The 22,682-nt window shown below is 37.5% G+C and overlaps 2 protein-coding genes across 5 annotated transcripts in view; one reads left to right on the forward strand and one right to left on the reverse strand.

The window, feature by feature from the left end:
- Window positions 1–6,436: 6,436 nt before the first annotated feature.
- On the forward strand, window positions 6,437–19,959 carry atp5l (ATP synthase, H+ transporting, mitochondrial F0 complex, subunit g). Its single transcript, XM_061898233.1, has 3 exons — window positions 6,437–6,597; window positions 11,158–11,318; window positions 19,809–19,959. The coding sequence occupies exons 1-3, from the start codon at window positions 6,546–6,548 to the stop codon at window positions 19,905–19,907; spliced, it is 312 nt and encodes a 103-aa protein (XP_061754217.1). The 5' UTR covers window positions 6,437–6,545; the 3' UTR covers window positions 19,908–19,959.
- Window positions 19,960–20,086: 127 nt separating this feature from the next.
- Window positions 20,087–22,682, reverse strand: part of ftr82 (finTRIM family, member 82) — a 49,857-nt gene continuing 47,261 nt past the window's right edge. For all 4 annotated transcript variants that reach the window (XM_061898231.1, XM_061898230.1, XM_061898229.1 and 1 more), the window contains one exon: window positions 20,087–21,035. In XM_061898231.1, coding sequence (XP_061754215.1) covers window positions 20,512–21,035 — 524 coding nt within the window. In that variant the 3' untranslated portion in view covers window positions 20,087–20,511. The remainder of the gene's footprint in view (window positions 21,036–22,682) is intronic.

Raw genomic sequence — 22,682 nt, forward strand, 5'->3', positions numbered from 1 at the left:
CAGTTTTTTCAGTCTAAGAACATTGAAATAGACAGTAATGCTATCTCTGCCTGTCATACCCTCCCTCGAAGGGATAACTTGGCAAAACAAGCAATTATTATAAGGTTTACGAACAGGAAAGTAAAAACTGATCTTTCGAGACAGTCTAAAAAATTAAGAGGTACGGCAGTGTACATTAATGAGCACTTAACAAAAAAAACTCGGACATAGCAAGACAGGCTAGGGCCCTAAAGAAACAAGGGAAAATTCAGTCCACGTGGACACGGAATTGCAAAGTCTGGATAAAACTACAGGGCACGCCTGGAGAAGCAAAGGTTCTAGTAATCAGAGAAATGGGGGAGCTTGAAAAGTACAAATGATGAAACCAGAAATCATGTTGCCAACTTGGTAATTGAATGTTAATATAACAGCAAATGAATGAGTGAAATATGAACTTTGCACTATGTTTGAAAACGATATAGACCCTGAAAACAATTTCTTCAATGGCATAACAATGAATTGCAAATATTATACAGATGAACAATATAATGACAGTATAAAATTAAGTAACCAATTAACAATTATACATATTAATAGTAGAAGTCTGTCTGCAAACTTTCACCATATAAAGGAACGTTTAAGTCCATTTGTAAAACCTTTTAGCATTATAGCAATATCAGAAACTTGGATAACTCAAGAAAAAAGTGTAGATTTTGGTCTGAATGGATATGAATTTGTGCATTTGGATAGAATAGATAAAAAGGGAGGAGGAGTGGCACTCTATATTGATAAAAATCTAAACTTTATTAAAGTTGAAAATATGACATCTATCATTGAACAAGTAATGGAATGTATAACGGTAGAGATTATAAGAGAAGGAAGAAAAAATATCCTAGTTAGTTGTATATATAGAACTCCGGGATCCAAAATAGAAACTTTCACCAAAGCTATGGAATGATTATTTTATAAATTGAATAACAAAGAAATATTTATTAGTGGAGACTTTAACATTGACTTAATACATACAAGTAGCAATAGAGAAACAGCTGAATTTATAGACACAATGCACAGTATGAGTTTGATATCTTTGATAAATAAACCAACAAGAATCACATCACATAGTGCCACCCTAATTGACAATATATTTACCAATATAATGGATGACAACCTAATATGTGGAATCTTGATAAATGATATAAGTGATCCTCTCCCAGTCTTTGTGGTCTACAACTGTGCCAGTAAAATTAAAATCAAGAATGAATGTGAAACTGTCTATAAAAGAATCATAACAGAAAAAAAACGCTCAACAAATTCAAGAATGAACTACAAAAGCAAAATTAGAATACTATTTATGATAAAAAAAGAAGTTAATACAGCTTATGAAGAATTCTTAAACACATTTAAAATACTATATGATGGAAATTGTCCAGTAGTAAATTATAAAAGGAAGTCAAAGTACGGCGAGTTTAAACCGTGGATGACTAAAGGACTCCAAAATGCCTGTAAAAAAAATAATATTTTATATAAGGAATTGATAAAAAATAGAACTTTAGTAAATGAAAATAAATATAAAAAATATAAAAGTAAACTAATCAATATAATCAGAATGTGTAAAAAATATTATTATATAAGTAAACTGGAATATAACAAGAATAATATAAGAGGTGTATGGAAAATATTAAATGGTATTATTAGAAATAAAAATGATGATAATCAATACCCACCATATTTTATGGAAATGATTAAGGATAAGGAGGTGATAGTAAATACATTTAATGATTATTTTATAAATATTGGACCGAAACTAGCAGAAGAGATAAAGGTAGAAGGGACAAAAATAGATGCAGCAGATTATATCAACCCAAACCCTAAAACAATGTTTTTAAAACCAGTAGTAGAAAGAGAAATCAGGGACATAGTCAAAAGTTTTAAGAACAAAACAAGCAAAGATGTGGATGATATAGACATGCAAACTTTAAAGTATGTGATAGATGGAATTAGTGCTCCATTAGCGTATCTATTTAACCTTTCATTTGAAATGGGAGTATTTCCTCAACTAATGAAAATTGCAAAAGTTGTTCCTATTCAGAAAGCGGGAGATGGACACTTATTCACAAACTACAGACCAATCTCAATATTACCACAGTTCTCCAAAATATTAGAAAAAATATTTATAAATAGATTCGATGGCTTTGTAGAAAAAAATGAATTATTAACAGATAGGCAGTATGGTTTCAGGAATAATCGATCAACAGCACAAGCATTAACAGATTTAATTGAAGAAATAACTGATAGTATTGATAAAAATAAATATACAATAGGAGTATTCTTAGATCTTAAGAAGGCTTTTGATACAGTAGACCATAGTATTCTTATTAGAAAAATGGAAAAATATGGTTTTAGGGGTATTGTTCTGGAATGGATAAAAAGTTATTTATCTGATAGAAAGCAGTTTGTACAGATATCACAAAAAAAATCATGTTGGTTACCCACATTAAATGTGGGGTACCACAGGGGTCAGTCTTAGGGCCCAAGATGTTCATCATGTATATAAATGATATTTGTAAAGTAACTGAAAACCTTAAATATGTGTTATTTGCGGATGACACCAATGTACTCTGTTCTGATGTGGACTTGCAGCAGCTCCTGAGGACCGTCACCATGGAGATTTGTAAACTAAAAAAATGGTTTGATGCTAATAAATTATCATTAAACCTAAATAAAACTAACTTTATGTTATTTGGAAATAAGAGAAATGATATAGATGTAAAATTATATATAGACAATGTTAGTATAGAAAGAGTAAACAAAATCAAATTTTTGGGTGTGATCTTGGACCACAGGATCTGCTGGAAGTCACACATTACATACATCAAAGGAAAGTTGGCGAGAAGTATTGCTGTCCTGGGTAAAACAAGGCACATTCTTAATCAAAAAACATTACACACTCTTTATTGTACACTTGTTTTACCATATTTGAGTTACTGTCTAGAAGTTTGGGGAAATACATACAGGACGAACATCCAACCACTATTTATAATGCAAAAAAGGGCCATCGGACTGATACATAACACAGGACCCTGAGAACACACTAATGGATTATTTATAAAAACATTTGATTTAAAACTACCAGATCTCATACAACTCAAGACTGCCCAAATGATTTATAAAGCAAGTAAAGATTCACTTCCAACAGGGTTACAGAGAAGATTTTTACAGAGAGAAGGGAATTATAATTTATGAGGAGAACTACTTTTTAAGATCCAATATTGTAGAACAACGCAGAAACGAATGAGTATAACAATAGCAGGGGTTAAAATATGGAACTGTTTGAAGGATGAAATAAAACACAGCAACAACATAGACCAGTTTAAAAAGCTTTTTAAATAATTTATCATTAGTAAATATAAGAAAGAAGAGCAAACATTGTTTTAGAAAGACAATAATATATGATATGTATATAGATACAATTTATGATTTCATAATTATACATATAGGTTATATTAAAATGTATATATTACCACTTTATATGGAATTTAAATGAATTGTGTATATGTAATATATGTATATGTATGTATATACATATATATATATATGTGTATGTATATGTGTATATATATATATATATATATATATATATATATATATATATATATATATATATATATATATATATATAGGTGTACAAGTGTATATGTTTGATTTAAATGTTAAACTGTGTATATGAGACGTGTGCTACATATATGTTGCTTATATATTGCTTAAAAAAAGTAATATAAGTGAAGCATGTTTTAGATTTTATATATTTTTTAATCTTGTTCTTGTTGTGATGGGGTAGGTTTATATAAGCGTTGCTTCAACCTACACCCTTTCGGCTCAATCATTGCTCAAATGAGTGTTTTTTTGTTTTCCTTTTTTTTGTTGTTGTTCTTTGTTTTATGTGAAGATTGCCGAGATAAATAAATAAATAAAATAAATAAATAAAAACCCATTCATCAACAATGCCAAGGAACGCCGCTGGCTTCGCTGGGCCTGAGCTCATCTAAGATGGACTGATGCAAAGTGGAAAGGTGTTCTGTGGTCTGTCAAGTCTACATTTCAAATTATATTTGGAAACTGTGGACGTGGTGTCCTCCGGAACAAAGAGGAAAATAACCCAGATTTTTATAGACGCGCAGTTCAAAAGCCAGCATCTGTGATGGATTGTGGGTGCATTAGTGCCCAAGGCATGGGTAACTTACACATCTGTGAAGGCACCATTAATGCTGAATGGTCCATACAGGTTTTGGAGCAACTTATGTTGTCATCCAAGCAACGTTATCTTGGATGCCACTGCTTTTTTCAGCAAAACAATGCCAAGTCACGTGTCACAACAGCGTGGTTTCGTAGTAAAAGAATGCGGGTACTTTCCTGGCCCGCCTCCAGTCCAGACCTGTCTCCCATTGAAAATGTGTGGCGCATTATGAAGCATAAAATACGACAGCTGAGACCCCGGACTGTTGAACGACTGAAGCTCTACATTAAACAAGAATGGGAAAGAATTCCACTTTCAAAGCTTCAACAATTAGTTTCCTCAGTTCCCAAACGTTTATTGAGTGTGGTTACAAGAAAATGTGATGTAACACAGTGGTGAACATGCCCTTTCCCAACTACTTTGGCACGTGTTGCAGCCATGACATTCTAAGTTAATAATTATTTGCAAAGTTTATGAGTTTTAACATCAAATATCTTGTCTTTGTAGTGCATTCAATTGAATATGGGTTGAAAAGGATTTGCAAATCATTGTATTCCATTTATATTTACATCAGACACAATTTCCCAACTCATATGGAAATGGGGTTTGTAGTACAATGCGTTCTATTAGCAATGGGGTTATTTTTAGATTTCAGTTTTGTCTCACAGAGACAGCAGGCATTTTTGTCCCCTAGTTTCTTTCACCTGCACATTTCTGTCCTCTGGTTTCTTTCACCAAGATATTAATCTGATTAGCACTGTGGAATAACTCTAGAACTAATCTGCCACTGTGAATGTACCAACTCATGTTCATGTCATGTTTTTTTTTTTGCTGTTTGCTGTATTCATTCTTTAGCTTTGCACACTTTAGTTATTTAAGTACTTTTGTATTTTTAGTCATTTGTTAATATTTATTATTTACATTGAACAAAGAGAGCAGAGACTACCCAGGCAAATTACTGTGTGTTGAATATGCTTGGCCAATAAAGCTTATTCTGATTCTGATTGACTTTATTTACAATGGCTTTCCACTTATGAAAGTCAAAAGGGTGTAAACCATGATAAGACGGATGGTTTTAACGACTTTTTGACAAAAAAATTTCAGACTTTTCGACGGAGAAAAAATCCCGACTTTTTGACAAAAAAAAATTCCGACCTAATGACACTTATAAAAAAATCCCGACATGTGACAAAAAATGTCAAAACTTTTTGACAAAAATATATCAGACTTTTTGACACTTACAAAGAAATTCTGACTTTTGACACTGTGAAAAAAATCCAGACTTTTTGAAAAAATCCAGATTTTTTGACACTTAGAAAAAAATCCAGATTTTTTGGACAAAAAAATTCTGACTTTTTGACACTTAGAACAAATCCAGACTTTTTGACACTTACAAACAATTCTGACTTTTTGACACTTTGAAAAATCCTGACTTTTTGACACTTACAAAAAAATCCCGACTTTTTAACAAAAACATTTATTACATTTTTGCCTTTAGAAAAAATCCAGAATTTTTGACATTGACAAAAAATTTTGAATTTTTTGACAAAAACATTTTTGACACTGAAAAAAAAATCCAGATTTTTTGACACTTAGACAAAAATCCAGAGTTTTTGACAAAAAATTTCAGACCTTTTGACTTTGAGAAAAAAAATCCAAATTTTTTGACACTTACAAAAAAATCCAGACTTTTTGACACTTGGGAAAAAAAATCCTGACTTTTTTTGACAAAAACTGAGATAGGCTCCAGCATCTCCTGCGACCTAGAAAGGGACAGGCGGTAGAATGGATAGACGGGTTTAGACCCCATAGTCAAAAGTATGTAAATCATGATAAGACCCATGGTTATAGACCTCAGAACTAGACTATGAGCAAACATACATGACATTACCTGAAAAGTACATTTTTAAATCAAGTTTTGTATAGTAAACTGTATTGAGCCTTGAAAGAAATCAGGTGCTGTGGCTTAAAAGTTCAACAATTTGCAAAATTACATGTAGCTAAAGGACATCAGTTTATAAGAATCAAGATGACATAAATAGCTAACTCGTGATTTGTGATTTGATAGCAACATCGTTTTTGTACGCCCGATTGTAGCTGAGATAGGCGCCAGCGCCCCCCGCGACCCCGAAAGTGAATAAGCGGTAGAAAATGGATGGATGGAGGTACGACATTGAGATTTTTCGGTACAGGCGCTGTGTCAGGCAGCTCTGGCTGCATTGGTCCATTTCTGTACAGGCATTGTTTTAGGCAGCTGAAGGTCCTTCTGCTGGAGGTGACATTCAGTCAGTTAGTAGGATCCTGTCTTCTACGTGCTCTTTAAAGTCACATCATGGCACAGGCAGTGCAGAAAATGGTCGCCAAAGTACCAACTTTGGTTAGCGGTAAGTCCATTTATTGGGTGTTATTTGTACAAATGTTGTTCCAATTAATAGCTCGCTATTTACGCGCTTTGTCCCTCGATTTAGCACGACCTAGCTTAAGGCTAAGTCAATAGTTATGCTAAGATATTAGAATGACTTAACATCATAATCTATCCAGAGTACTGTTTAAAGGGGTTGGTTACCGTCAATGATAACTTATATACATGTAGATATCCGTGGGTGAAAGGTCAGTGTTAACAATAGCTCTACTATTTTCCGTGGCGTTATGCTAACATCACTTAGCCGCTGTCTCCTACTCCAAACCTCGGCTTGCAAGCTTGTTGGTAAGCCAGGGGTCACCAACCTTTTTGAAACCAAGAGCTACTTCTTGGGTACTGATTAATGCGAAGGAATAGCCACTTTGCTCAATTTACCTTTAAATATATATATATATATATATATATATATATATATATCTCAATATAAGTATAAAAATAGGTATTTCTGTCTGTCATTCCGTCGTACATTTTTTTTCCCATTACGGAAGGTATTTTGTAGAGAATAAATGATGAAAAAAACACTTAATTGAACGGTTTAAAAGAGGAGAAAACACGAAAAAACTGAAAATTAAATTTTGAAGCATAGTTTATCTTCAATTTCGACTCTTTAAAACTCAAAATTCAACCGAAAAAAATGAGGAGTAAAACCTGCTAATTCGAATCTTTTTGAAAAAAAAAAAAAAAAATCATGGAACATGATTAGTAATTTTTTCTGATTAAGATTCATTTTAGAATTTTGATGACATGTTTTAAATAGGCTAAAATCCGATCAGCACTTTGTTAGAATATATAACAAATTGGACCAAGCTATATTTCTAACAAAGACAAATCAATATTTCTTCTAGATTTTCCAGAACAAAATTTTTAAAAGAAATTCAAAAGACTTTGAAATAAGATTTAAATTTGATTCTACAGATTTTCTAGATTTGCCATAATGTTTTAGAATTTTAATCATAAGTTTGAAGAAATATTTCACAAATATACTTCGTCGAAAAAACAGAAGTTAAAATGAAGAATTAAATTAAAATGTATTTATTATTCTTTACAATAAGAAAAAAATTACTTGAACATTTATTTAAGTTGTCAGGAAAGAAGAGGAAGGAAATTAAAAGGTAAAAAGGTATATGTGTTTAAAAATCCTAAAATCATTTTTAAGGTTGTATTTTTTCTCAAATTGTCTTTCGGAAAGTTATAAGAAGCGAAGTAAAAAAATAAATTAATTTACAGTTGTGATCAAAATTATTCAACCCCCACACAATTTTGGTGTTTTAGCAAGTTGGACATTTATTCTGTATTTTGTTTATAGTCACATCAAATAAAGATGCATTAAATAGACGAATGCAATTTGAATTACATTATATTTTGTAACATACCAATTAGTGTCATTTCTCTCAATATCTCATTGACAAAATTATTCAACCCCTTGAAGATCATAACTCTTAAGAACAAAATTTGAATAAGGTATTTTCAATCAGGTGTTGAAAACACCTGTAGATGTGATTAGAACCATAACGAGCAACAATTAAACTGTTTGAAAAAGACTGTGACGCTCAGTTTCTTGTAGATGGTCAATGGTGTATTTGCAACATGGTGAAGTCCAGGGAGTGGTCAAAGAAGTCAAGAGAGGAGGTAATTTATCTTCATAAGAAAAGATATGGATATAAGAAAATAGCAATGACATTACACATTCCAAGAGTCACAGTTGGGAGCATAATTCGCAAGTTTAAAGCTAAAGACACAGTGGAAACACTACCTGGGCGTGGTAGAAAGAGGATGCTGTGTGCAACTGCTGTCCTGTATTTGAAGCGTACAGTGGTGAAAACCCCCCGGGTAACAGCTGAGGAACTACAACAGGACATTACAGAGGGGGGAACGCAGGTTTCGTCCCAAACAATAAGGCGCGCACTACGAGATGAAGGCCTCCATGCCAGAACTCCCAGGCGCACTTCTGACTACCAGGTACAAAGAAAATAGACTCCAGTATGCCAAAAATCATCTGGACAAACTGCAAAGGTTTTGGGAAACTGTTCTATGGAGTGATGAGACAAAAGTGGAACTCTTTTGGCCTATGAATCAACGTTATGTCTGGAGGAGAAAAAATTAAGCTTACAAAGACAAGAACACCTTGCCTACTGTTAAGCATGGTGGGGGGTCAATCATGGTCTGGGGCTGTTTCTCTGCCTCAGGTACCGGGAATCTCCAGCGTGTTCAAGGCGTTATGAATTCTATTTCCTACCAGGATATATTAGCTGCAAATGTCATGAAGTCAGTAACGAAGCTGAGGCCTGGGACACGTTGGACCTTCCAGCAGGACAACGATCCCAAGCATACCTCCAAATCAACATCAGAGTGGTTGCAGAAGAAGTTCTGGAAGACTCTGGAGTGGCCTTCACAGTCGCCAGACCTAAATCCTATAGAAAACCTGTGGTGGGACTTGAAGAAGGCAGTTGCAGCACGCAAGCCCAAGAATATGAATGAACTGGAGTAGGGGTGTGACGGTACGTGTATTTTTATTGAACCGTTTTGGTACGGGAGTTTCGGTTCGGCACGCGGGCGTACCTAACGTGTTTGAGTCTTCACAAGCTGCTCTGCTTTCTGCCTTTGTCTGAGCAGTGAGCACCCAGTATTGTCCCGCCCACACAACCATCTGATTGGTTACTTACAAAGCCAATCAGCAGTGCGTATTCAGAGCGATGTAACCGCCAATCAGCAGTGCGTATTCAGAAGGCATGGAGTCAGTGCTCCGGCCGAGATGAGCAGATATGTGTTTAGCAGGTGAGCAGCGGACATTGTACACTCTCCAAATTATAAAAAACACTTCCAAGTCAACTACTTTCTAAACATCACTATGAGCCCGTTGACTTTCTAGAAACTTAAACTGCAGCTCAGCTCGTTCGCAGTTCTGGCTTGTGGTGAAGGCTAGTTAGCTTTTCGCGTAAAGTTAGCTCATTTTGCTGTGTGTGTGTGTCTGCGTGTGTTTGTGTGTGTGTGCGTACGTGTGCGTGCGTGTTTTAGGGCCAGCCAAGCCCTTTGTCTGTTATTTCATTGAACTCCATGTTCTTCAGGGATTAATAGTCTCTCCTATTGCTTTTGTAATATTTTTTTCAGCTATAGTTACATGAATCATTAGTAATGTAGCAGCCTAGTTTTGAATGGCAGGGTCCATGCTATCACATGTTGATACAAATATGACATTTACATAATAAAAGTCAACTACAGGCTTCCCAAATGCTGTAATAAATTAAGCCTGATGAGTTGACTTGAAACTGTTTAATGTTGCACTTTTATATGTAGAAGAAAGGTTTTGTCATTTTATTTATTCTAAGCAACAAGTCGAGGCAGTTTAATATGGATTAACGTGGGCAGAATTATTATAGTGTACCCAATGTTAAAAGGATAAAGCCATTGTTTACAAATTTGTTAAATAACCCAAAAATGTATATTTTGTTGTTTTCTTACTGTACCGAAAATGAACCGAAGCGTGACCTCTAAACCGAGGTACGTAGAGAACCGAAATTTTTGTGTACCGTTACACCCCTAAACTGGAGGCCTTTGACAAAGAGGAATGGGCTAAAAAACCTGTAGATTGTTGCAAGAAGCTTGTGTCCGGTTATGTGTCACATTTGAAGGATGTAATTACTGCCAAAGGGTGTTTTACTAAGTACTAAAGATGCATGTAACTAGAGGGGTGAATAATTTTGTCAATGAGATATTAAGAAAAATGTCCTTTATTGGTATTACAATTTAAGTTGCATTTGTCAATTTGACACATCTTTATTTAATATGACTATAAACAAAATACGGAATAAATCTCCAACTTGCTAAAACACCAAAATTGTGTGGGGGTTGAATAATAACAACTGTATTTAAACAAGTGAAGACCAAGTCTTTAAAATATTTTCTTGGATTTTCAAATTCTATTTGAGTTTTGTCTCTCTTAGAATAAAAAATGTCGAGCAAAGCAAGACCAGCTTGCTAGTAAATAAATACAATTTAAAAAATACAGGCAGCTCATTGGTAAGTGCTGCTATTTGAGCTATTTTTAGAACAGGCCAGCGGGCGACTCATCTGGTCTGTACGGGCGACCTGGTGCCCGCGGGCACTGTATTGGTGACCCCTGTTGTAAGCACAATACTAATGGCGCGCAATTTGCAAAATGCGCAACCCCATTTTGCAAATTTAATGTCAAGTCAAATCAAGTGTTTATTGGATTCATCACTATACAGTGTGCGTCCATGACTAAAGTACTACCACAACTTGGTTTACTATTTATAAAATATAATAATGTAGGGTTACCTGGAACTTGAAATGGGCCACCCAGCCTGAATCCGCACTTGGTAGTAGTTTAGTCATGGATGTACAGTGTATAGTGATGAATCCAATAAACATTTGATTTGATTTGATATGAGTTGACATTAAATTTGCAAAATGCGGTTGCGCATTTTGCAAATTGCGTGCCATTGGTTTTGTGCTTACAACAGTATCAGGCACGTTATGCTAACATGCTGTCATCATCCCTTAGCCGCTGTCTCCTACTCCAAACCCCGGCTTGCAAGCTTCTGGTATTACGCTCGCGTTGAACTTGTTCCACCCAGCCCAGCCGAGATCCCCAAGGCCATCGACGGGGCAACAAACCTGGTCAAGGCCTTCCAGTCTGGACGTCTCGGACAAACAACAGTGAAGGTGCGTTTAAATGGATGTTTACATCGATGTTAATGAATCTCTGACGATATATGGGATAGGCTCCAGTTGGGCTGGCAATATGGCCTTTTATTAATATCTCAATATTTTCAGGCCATGTCATGTACACTATATATATATATTTCGATATTTTACCTTAGCCTTGAATTAACACTAGATGTATATAATCACACTAGTATGATGATTATATTGGTCTACATTAAAACATTCATGTTCATACTGTATTAATGTATGCTCATTTGAAACTTTTAATGCAGAGAGGGAAATCACATCTAAGTCAATTTACCAAAACTGTATTTATTAAACAGGTATCAAGCAGTGGCACAAACATTTATGAAATTTCCAAAACAAAGTGCAAGATAGTCAGACATTTTAAGACAAGCTATTAGTGCACTTTTGTGCATGATGTCACTAAGATGACCTATCAAAAGAACACTAAATTAAAGTTCACTTTTTGTACAGAACGCCCTTAGAGTAGTTTATAACAAATAAAGTGCACTTTTGTGCATGACGTCACTAAAGATATTTCATTAAATGTCAAATAAAAATTAACTGCATTATAGGACAGTAAAAAGTATATGTCCTTCGCTATGTGGGAGGTTACTGCGGACATGATCTCCTTTTGTTGTTGACTATTTTTTTTCATACGGTGTTGATGTGGAAATGGTGGCTTAGGCATTTTGTTGGGTGTGACACCGGCTGGAGATGTTGACATGCGGAGTTTCACGCACTCCTCATTCTTGGGTGACTTTTCAAATGATATTACAAATGAGGAAATTATTTTACAAATTAGCAGTGGTGCTACATTTTGTAACAACACTTTTGCCGCATACTTGAAATTACGTTCTGTTCAACATCTTGCTGCTTGAAGCCAGACCGCCGCCAGGCGATGGACCCCGTGCTGTTTTTCTTGGGAATTAATTCTTCCTTCATTTGTTACCAGATTCGCACCTTCTTTCTCTCGTATTACCACTCGCACCACACTGCTACCACCACAGCTAACGTTACCCATTCCGCTACCTCTCTGCTCCGGGAGGGCGTATGACGTTGCACACGCAACAGAATGTGACGTATGTTACAAGGTGCGCTTGTTTTACGTCTCTGTGAGATGGAAAGACAAGGGAGTGAGAAACGCCTGTAGTGTAATGCCCGCAGCTAAAGCAACTGCGTGAGAACGTATACTCGAATATCACGATTTAGTAATTTTCTACATCGCACAGAGACCAACCCGCAATATATCGTGTATATTCAATATATCGCACAGCCCAAGAGGGACACGTGGTTAAAAATGTATGAAAGGCTGGATATCAGCACAATCTATAAATCTATTTTACGTAACGAAAACTTGGACTACAATTTTATACACGTCTGTGAATTTCACGGGAGAGTTTATTAAACTCTTCCAAAATACTGATAATGTCAGGTGAAAAGGTTGTTTTTTCTTTTTTGAAAATATGTTTCAATCGACATCTTATCTTGCAGTGGTCATCTAACAGAAGTGTAATGATTCATCGATATATCGATTTATATTCTTCAACTACAAGTATATTCATCGATATATCGATTTATATTCTTCAACTACAAGTATATTGATCTGTGCTCGGTAGGGTTGTACAGTGTACCGGTATTTGTATAGTACCGCGATACTAATGAATCATATTCGGTACTATACGGCCTCTGAAAAGTACTGGTCGTCGTCACGTCGTGTCATTGCTGGTTTTACGAGTAGTCAAACATGTTCGACAGCGTACAATCTGCGTACTTACAAGCAGACAAGGTGTGTTGACAGAAAAGAAAGAACGGACGCATTTTGCCTTAAAGGGGAACATTATCACAATTTCAAAAGGGTTAAAAACAATAAAAATCCGTTCCCAGTGGCTTGTTGTATTTTTGGAAGTTTTTTTCAAAATTTTACCGGTCCCGGAATATCCCTAAATAAAGCTTTAAAGTGCCTTATTTTCGCTATCTTTGAAACCACTGTCCATTTCCCTGTGACGTCATACAGGGCTGCATATACAAACAACATGGCGGTTACCACAGCAAGATGTAGCGACATTAGCTCGGATTCAGACTCGGATTTCAGCGGCTTAAGCGATTCAACAGATTACGCATGTATTGAAACAGATGGTCGGAGTATGGAGGCAGATAGCGAAAACGAAATTGAAGAAGAAATTGAAGCTATTGAGCGAATAGCTATTGACGCTATTCGGCCATAGCATGGGTGTACCTAATGAAGTGGCCCATAGCATGGCTGCCTTACTAGCATCGCCGGTAAAATGTGCAGCCCAAACGATCAGGACTTTCGCATCTTGTGACACTGGAGCAACTTAAATCCCTCGATTGGTAAGTGTTTGTTTCGCATTAAATGTGGGTATCTAGTTTCAAATGTACATACAGCTAGCGTAAATAGCATGTTAGCATCGATTAGCGTAGCATGTTAGCATCGATTAGCCAGCAGTCATGCCGTGACCAAATATGTCTGATTAGCACATAAGTCAACAACATCAACAAAACTCACCTTTGTGATTTCGTTGACTTAATCGTTGCAAATGCATCTGCAGGTTATCCATACATCTCTGTGACATGTCTGTCTTAGCATCGCCGGTCAAATGTGAAGACACTTTGGTACATTCAATGGGGGTCTGGCGGCAGATTTCTTGCCAGCGGTGCAACTTGAATCCCTCCCTGTTAGTGTTGTTACACCCTCCGACAACACACCGACAAGGCATGTCGTCTCCATGGTTCCAAAAAATAGTCAAAAAAACGGAAAATAACAGAGCTGAGACCCGGTGTTTGTAATGTGAAAATGAATACGGCGGGTGTGTTACCTCGGTGACGTCACGTTCTGGCGTCATCGCTAAAAACCAATGAACAGAAAGGCGTTTAATTTGCCAAAATTCACCCATTTAGAGTTCGGAAATCGGTTAAAAAAATACATGGTCTTTTTTCTGCAACATCAAGGTATATATTGACGCTTGCATAGGTTTGGTGATAATGTTCCCCTTTAAAAACTGACGATAAAGGTGAAGTTATAACACTTAAACGCCCGCAGGAAGAGGTGCTTTAAGACAGTGGTTCTCAAATGGGGGTACACGTACCCCCCATGAAGGTATGCCAAGGGGTATGAGATTTTTTTTAAATATTCTAAAAATAGCAACAATTCAAAAATCCTTTATAAATATATTTATTGAATAATACTTCAACAAAATATGAATGTTAGTTCACAAACTGTGGAAAAAAAAATGCAACAATGGAATATTCAGTGTTGACAGACAGATTTTTGTGGACATGTTCCATAAATATTAATGTTAAAGATTTCTTTTTTTGTGGAGAAATATTTAGAATTAAGTTCATGAATCCAGATGGATCTCTATTAAAATCCCCAAAGAGGGCACTTTAAGTTGATGATTACTTCTATGTGTGGAAATCTTTATTTATAATTGAATCACTTGTTTATTTTTCAAAAAGTTTTTATTTTTATATCTTTTTTTCCAAATAGTTCAAGAAAGACCACTACCAATGAGCAATATTTTGCACTGTTATACAATTTAATAAATCAGAAACTGATGACCTAGTGCTGTATTTTACTTTTTTATCTCTTTTTTTCAACCCAAAAAGATTTGCTCTGATTAGAGGGTACTTGAATTAAAAAACATTTTCACAGGGGGTACATTACTGAAAAAAGGTTGAGAACCACTGCTTTAAGACATGACTAGTTTGCTAGCGGCTAAAGTCCATCCGCAATCGGCTGTGTTTTAGCTACTTCTAAATAGCTAATCCTCGCCTCCATAGGGACAAATAAAGAACGTTTCTTACAAGTATAATCCCTGCCGGACGAGGAATAGCTAAACATGCTTTACTACACACCGTAGCTTACCGTAGTTCATGCATTTAAACAAATGGCATGGGTGGATCAACACTTGACATCCACTGCAACGATACCACGTTCAATAGCGTATCTAGTTGATGCTACTATAATTACATCAATATTTTTTAGCATCACAAAATCTTTTGTTTTTAAAAAAATATATTTTATGTTCATAAACTCAGGAAATACGTCCGTATACACATAAAGACCTAAATTATGACCAATGTATGATCCTGTAACTACTTGGTATCAGATCGATACCCAAATTCGTGGTATCGCCCAAAACTAATGTAAAGTATCAAACATCAGAATAAGTGATTATTACATTTTAACAGAAGTGTAGATAGAACATGTTAAAAGAGAAAATAAGCAGATTTTAACAGTACAACAGAAAAAGTAGATTAATAACACATTTTCTACCAATTGTCCTTAATAATTTTGACATTGTAATAGATCGGAAATTACACAATATTTTACTGCATATGTCAGCAGCTAAATTAAGAGCCTTTGTTTGCTTCCTTATTACTAAAAGAAAAGTTGTTTTGTTTTTATTTTATTTAAGGATGGACTTGCAATAAGAAACATGTTTAATTTAAACCTAAACATTTTTGTCAAAATAAAGTCAAAAATGCAATTTTTATTGGTCCCCTTTATTTAGAAAAGTATCGAAATACATCTTGGTAACTGGTACCAATATATTGGTATCGGGACAACACTGGTGCTCAGCAAGTTTGCCTTTCAAAGAGTATCGGTCTAAAATAGTTTTAAAAGGTAATCAATCCATTAAATAACTAGTGAAATTAAAACAATAGTTTTAAAAACGGCAGACTTTATATGAAGTTTAGCACTTGTAATAATAAAAGATTTTAAATGTGAAATCTTTAGCTGTGTCTCAAATCGGCACCAGCATCCTTCCAAAAACCCGGCCCATGCCGTTGTCAGTTGTCCCACTCCTTACATTTACGCCACATATTTGCTGCTCAGTTGCGCAGGGTTGAACAATGGGAAGTTAAGAATATAATTTCAAATTGTTTTTTGTGTTCTCTTGGTCCTTCACCATATTTTAGTGGAAGCGGCTCAGAGCTAACTGCACCACTGGTGTCGGATTTTCCGGCGGTTAGAGTTGACCGATCGTGGGAGATGGTTGTCACGTGTTGACAAGCATTTAAAAGGTCTTTCTTCTAACTTATTTGTTATGTTGGAATTATTTTTAGGCTTGTGAATGATTGTTGTAGTGGGACATGGACCTTTTTAAAAACATGCTGACGATCCAGAGGGTTTCCCAGAAAGAGTCCTCACAGTGTATCCATACAGCAACATCACATAATCCTATTTAGCAGTTACTTTATTAAAATGATTCACAGTTGAGGTAGTTTTCTAATCTAGTTAAATTGATTGCAAAATAGCCAGTAATAATAAATATTGCGTGGGATATGAATTGGGATAGGATAGTATTAGATATTATTATTATTATTATTATTATCATCATATAATTATTTGCAATGAATACACAGGAAGTTAATCACAACTGCAGTTTCAGCACGTGTTTAATAATTTTTTTAGGTTATATTAGAACTGGGCGAATAATCAAGTTTGTAAGATATATCGATATATTTTTAAACTATCGTAATATTGATATAAGTTATTTCATGATAAATTGACCAAACACCGCTGTTTTGTTTTGTTCCTTGTTTTTCCATGATTGGTTGGTTGTTTATTATGAGTCACGATTGGTTGAGATTAGGCAGAACATTAGGGACAGACCAATCAAAGGCAAGATAGGGCGGGTCATCGAACCAGGAAGTGCTTTGACACTTATTTCCACATTCACCTATTTACACACACTCACACGCTGATGGCGGGAGCTGCCATGCAAGGCACTAACCACGATCCATCAGGAGCAAGGGTGAAGTGTCTTGCTCAAGGACACAACGGACGTGACTAGGTTGGTAGAAGGTGGGGATCGAACCAGGAACCCTCAAGTTGCTAGCGCGGCCACTCTCCCAACAGCGCCACGCCGTCCCAACAGACATCCCAAATGATGACGAGAGAGTTGTAAAAGAGAAGAAGGAATATTTAAGAAGGCGATTTATATATTAAAAACTAGTGGAAGATGGCGGAGGCATTCTATTCTTTAGATTTTTATTTTAGTGATGTAGACGACATCCAGGAAACCCACAATGCGTCTACTTGGCCACATTTGGACAAGTATACGATAAAACATTCATTTTTTAATTGAATACCATGTAAGCCTAGATCAAAACTGTTCTCGAGTTGTCAAGACGGGCATATTTTGCACGAGAAATGCTGCCAAAACTTTATGCCGAAGTGAGGAAGATCATAGCCGCACAATTAATTAAAGTCACTTATTTGGCGCTGACCAGAACCGTACTAATGTGACAGTCCATTACATTGTCGACTGTGAATTAACAAGTGCCTGCCTACAAATGTATTGTTTATCTGAGTTTGATACATTTTGGATTATTTGCACAGCTATGTTATTTATTTTACATAGAAATAATATTTTTCTGTTTTATTATGTAATTCTGTGCTACTTATACGGTTTCTTTTCTGTGCTGTTAATACTCATTTTGACTAACTGGGTTAATAAAAGTGCCACTGACTGTTGACAGTACAGTTGTTATTCACTTCAATTTCAGTGAATCTTGCTAAAAAATGAATATCTTTATATGTATACTTTCACCGGAAAATATATCGAGTTCTAGTAAAAATATATCGAGATATACTTGTTCGTCCATATCGTCCAGCCCTAGGTTATATAAATACTTTGTTTTTAAATTGTCCAAACTGGTATGTACGTGTTTTGTGTCATTTCTTTTTGTCTGTTGTCCTTTAAATTGACTTGTCCAAGTTCATGTCCTCCTTGGTTGTTCTGCAGAAAAAACAAAAGTTAAACACAACATCATATTAATTATTTATAGATGTAAACATTTTCAATAAACATTCAATTGTACAAAAAAAACAGCAAAATCTAATATTGGTACATTGATGCACATATTTACAACACTTCAGTATTCCGGCCAGACATTAATAGGACATAATTTAAGTCAACCTCTTGCAGTCTAAAAAAGCAAATCAAAAGATGTGGAGCTTTACTTCTAAAGGTTGAAAAAAGCTCCGGGCACAAATTAGTCTGCAGTGGCCAGATATGGGATGCCTAGGTGTAAAGACAGGAGCAAAGAGCACACAGGTCGCTCTAAATTATGATAGTTGAGGTCCCCTATTTTAACACACATGTACATCACTACTGTCACCTCAGCCTGACATGTCTGGTTTTAGGTATTTTAAACAAATAAATAAAGATATACTTACATTTTAAAGTCACTCTTTCTGCTACGCATGGTGAAAATAATTTTCAGAGTTGAGTGCGCAAAGGATATTGGGATATGAAACAGTGCTAAGTGTACACGGCATGCACATTTGTTGCTGATGGAAGAAAAGGACACATTTGTCGGCCGGATTCGAAGGACACTTGAGGTTTTGGAATTGGGGCGGCCATTGCACATCGAAATGACATCAACACCCTACAATAATGCACTGCGAAGGATGCAGCCGCTGAATTGAGAGACTGCTTATTTTCCTGTTGTTGGTGTTATAACAAAAATTGCGGATATCTACAATGGTCGAGAAAGTCCTAACAAAGCAAACGCCACAAGACAAAGCCTTTTTTATGGCATTGCAAATTGACGCTGCTTTAAAAAGTACTAGAATTGATGTAGACAAAGTTTAGCAGGCTGACTTTGACTAAAATTATTGCTAAATCTTTTTTTCCACACAATTTTGGCTCACAGTTGTTGCTAGCAAGGCATAAGTTAATAAGCTTACTGAGGCTGAGACTGTTTCCGCTCTCTTGATGTCCGCCATCATGCCTCTGCTTTAAATGCTCGCGTGTCACAGATGTACTGCCATAAAAAACAAGGTCCATCTTGCAAAATGAGCAAGGTATTCATGTTTTTAACAAGAATAATGTTATCACTAGCAATGTTTTTGCGAGTGGCGGTGCTGAACCACTTCTGCATGGAAAAACACGAACGATGACGCCTCGACTATTGTCGACAGATGTAATTGTCGGTGACAAAAATATAATTGTTGGCAATGTAGTAAATCGTTGCAGCCCTACTTGGAACACTGCAGAAGCCACCGCAGTTTCATAAAAAGTACACAGTAGTAACCCAAACACCTTGAAGCACCTCAGTCTCCTCGAGAGGTGTAGGTCACTTAGAACCTTCCAAATAAATAAAAAAATACTCTTAAAACCTTTACCAATTAAAACTGAAGAAGATAAACATTTTTAAATCCATCCATTTTCTACCCCTTGTTTCTTTTTGGTATCGTGGGGGGCTGGATTTTATGCTAGCTGCACTTGGCCAGAAGGCAGGCTACACACTGGATAAGTTACCACCTGATCGCAGAAAAACCCCAGATACACAAGCATTCACACACTCGGGCCAATTTTAGTGTGAAACGCACTAAAGACTGTGAATCATGTTAGCTCACTACACTAAAACACTCTTCTTGATTTCATACTTGTTTCATCTGGGGGGGTAAAAAAAACATTTTTTAATTTTTTTTTCCCCTTGCAGGACGCTCTACGGAATGGGCTGGTGGCCACTGAAGTGCTGATGTGGTTTTACATTGGAGAATGCATCGGCAAAGGAGGAATTATTGGTTATGATGTCTGAACTTAATTGTAATTATTTCTGCAACAATAAAATTATGTCTATTACGTAGAAACTGCTGTTATCATCCATGTTCCTCATATTTTACAGCTATACAACCTCTTGACATTCTAAGTAAACAAAACAAAGTGAAAGGACAAAGAATATTCTTGACTTCAGGACAAATAATTGCAACGCATTAATCAAATTTCCATAAATATTGTGTAATGTCATACATAGGTGTGGCAACATTGCTTACGTATATACAGTATTTGTAATGCATGTCCTCAGCCAACAAATGTCGCATGAATATTCAAATTCCTGGGACATAAATGGGAAAAACATTCTAATTTACTCCGATTCTAAAAACTATCTTGCATAACTCAGTGACTTATGTGTAAACAAACATGCATACAATGAAATATTTGTTAGATGAAAGTGTGAAAAAGGCCAATATCGGGAATGATATATTTGCTTTAACATTAAATTCGTGCGTGAGTCATAATAGTGATAATCCATTGTTTGATCATCACGTTGGAAAATAGCAAACAATGTAACTTGTTTAAAAGTTATAAAAATATATATTCCAAAAGCAAAGAAGTGAACATCTTCTTAGAAATATAAGAGTTCATTTGACGTTGCAGATTTTGACAGAGGTTCCGACGCCAAAGCCCGGATACAGTGGCTCTGTGAAGGTGGTGTCAAACCTGTGCAGCAGGGTCATGACCCCGCTGCCAATGCTGTAAAAGGCCAACACGCCTGCAGTGTGGTCCAAGTACACGCCTATTCTCGGGGAGTGGGGGCCACTCACAGCCTTGTCCACCCTGTTGTGCCAGGCCGAGTAACCCGAGTCGGAGCACAGGAGGCTCCAGGACCTGTCGTTGTAGCCCAGCAGACACAGGGAGCCCTTGCCCTTGCGGCTGATACTCCTGTAGGCCACACCGATGGAGAACTCCCCGCTCCACTCGATCTCCCAGTAGAAGCGACCTCCAGACAGAGCCTCCCGACACAGAACCTGAGCAAAGCTGTCAAACCTCTCTGGGTTATCCCCATAGGGCTGCAGGTCTCTGGTGCGGATGACTTTTCTGCTGTGCTCCGAGATGTAAAGCTCTTTGTAGGCTGAGATTGGATCCAACTTCAGCTGACAAAAGTCTGCAAAGCAACACACATTACTTGTTATTACGAATAGGCAGTAGTACTATTAATTGCCCCAGTTTATGGAGGTTCATGTGTGTCTTCATTACAATAGCTTTTTCTGGATGTACATTTTTTTTTTGCCTTTGAATCTTGTTAACTAAATGTTTTTACATCAAATTATGCGGTGTTTGAACATTTAGTCTATTAAAATACAGTGTTTTGTAACTCCTCTCTGAGTTGCCACCTTATCGTGGTAGAGGAGTTTGCATGTCCCAATGATCCAAGGAGCTATGTTGTCCGGGGGCTTTATGCCCCCTGGTAGGGTCTCCCAAGGCAAACAGGTTCTAGGTGAGGGATCAGACAAAGAGCAGCTCGAAGACCTTTATGAAGAAGAAAAAGCATGGACCCAGATTTCCCTCGCCCGGACGCGGGTCACCGGGGCCCCTTCTGGAGCCAGGCCCGGAGGTGGGGCACGATGGTGAGCGCCTGTTGGCCGGGCCTGTTCCCATGGGGTCCGGCCGGGCACAGCCCGAAGAGGCAACGTGGGTCACCCCTCCAATGGGCTCACCACCCATAGCAGGGGCCATAGAGGTCGGGTGCAATGTGAGCTGGGCGGGAGCCGAAGGCAGGGCACTTGGCGGTCCGATCCTCGGCTACAGAAGCTAGCTCTTGGGACGTGTAACGTCACCTCACTGGGGGGGAAAGAGCCTGAGCTAGTGCGGGAAGTCGAGAAGTTCCGGCTGGATATAGTCGGACTCACTTCGACGCACAGAAAGGGTTCTGGAACCACTTCTCTTGAGAGGGATTGGACCCTCTTCCACTCTGGCGTTGCCGGCAGTGAGAGGCGACGGGCTGGGTTGGCAATTCTTGTTGCCCCCTGGCTCAAAGCCTGCACGTTGGAGTTCAACCCGGTGGACGAAAGGGTAACCTCCCTCCGCCTTCGGGTGGGGGGGACGGGTCCTGACTGTTGTTTGTGCTTACGCACCAAGCAGCAGTTCAGAGTACCCACCCTTTTTGGGAACACTCGAGCGAGTACTGGAAAGTGCCCCCCGGGGTGATTCCCTTGTCCTACTGGGAGACTTCAACGCTCACGTTGGCAACGACAGTGAAACCTGGAGAGGCGTGATTGGGAAGAATGGCCGCCCGGATTTGAACCCGAGTGTTGTTTTGTTATTGGACTTTTGTGCTCGTCACAGTTTGTCCATAACAAACACCATGTTCAAACATAAGGGTGTCCATATGTGCACTTGGCACCAGGACACCCTAGGCCGCAGTACCATGATCGACTTTGTAGTTGTGTCATCGGATTTGCGGCCTTATGTTTTGGACACTCGGGTGAAGAGAGGGGCGGAGCTTTCTACCGATCACCACCTGGTGGTGAGTTGGCTGCGATGGTGGGGGAGGATGCCGGACAGACCTGGGAGGCCCAAACGCATTGTGAGGGTCTGCTGGGAACGTCTGGCAGAGTCTCCTGTCAGAGAAAGTTTCAATTCCCACCTCCGGAAGAACTTTGAATATGTCACGAAGGAGGTGCTGGACATTGAGTCCGAGTGGACCATGTTCCGCACCTCTATTGTCGAGGCGGCTGATCGGAGCTGTGGCCGCAAGGTAGTTGGTGCCTGTCGGGGCGGCAATCCTAAAACCCCTCGGTGGACACCAGCG

Source organism: Nerophis ophidion, linkage group LG04 (assembly GCF_033978795.1).
Source record: "Nerophis ophidion isolate RoL-2023_Sa linkage group LG04, RoL_Noph_v1.0, whole genome shotgun sequence".
NCBI classification, from domain to species: Eukaryota; Metazoa; Chordata; class Actinopteri; order Syngnathiformes; family Syngnathidae; genus Nerophis; species Nerophis ophidion.

Bases quoted from the DNA above. Each gene is read 5' to 3' on its own strand.
- atp5l (XM_061898233.1), top strand. From the start codon at position 6,546: ATGGCACAGGCAGTGCAGAAAATGGTCGCCAAAGTACCAACTTTGGTT. The intron at 6,598-11,157 runs GTAAGTCCATTT...ATCATCCCTTAG, and splicing joins AGTACCAACTTTGGTTAGCG to CCGCTGTCTCCTACTCCAAA. The intron at 11,319-19,808 runs GTGCGTTTAAAT...TTCCCCTTGCAG, and splicing joins TCGGACAAACAACAGTGAAG to GACGCTCTACGGAATGGGCT.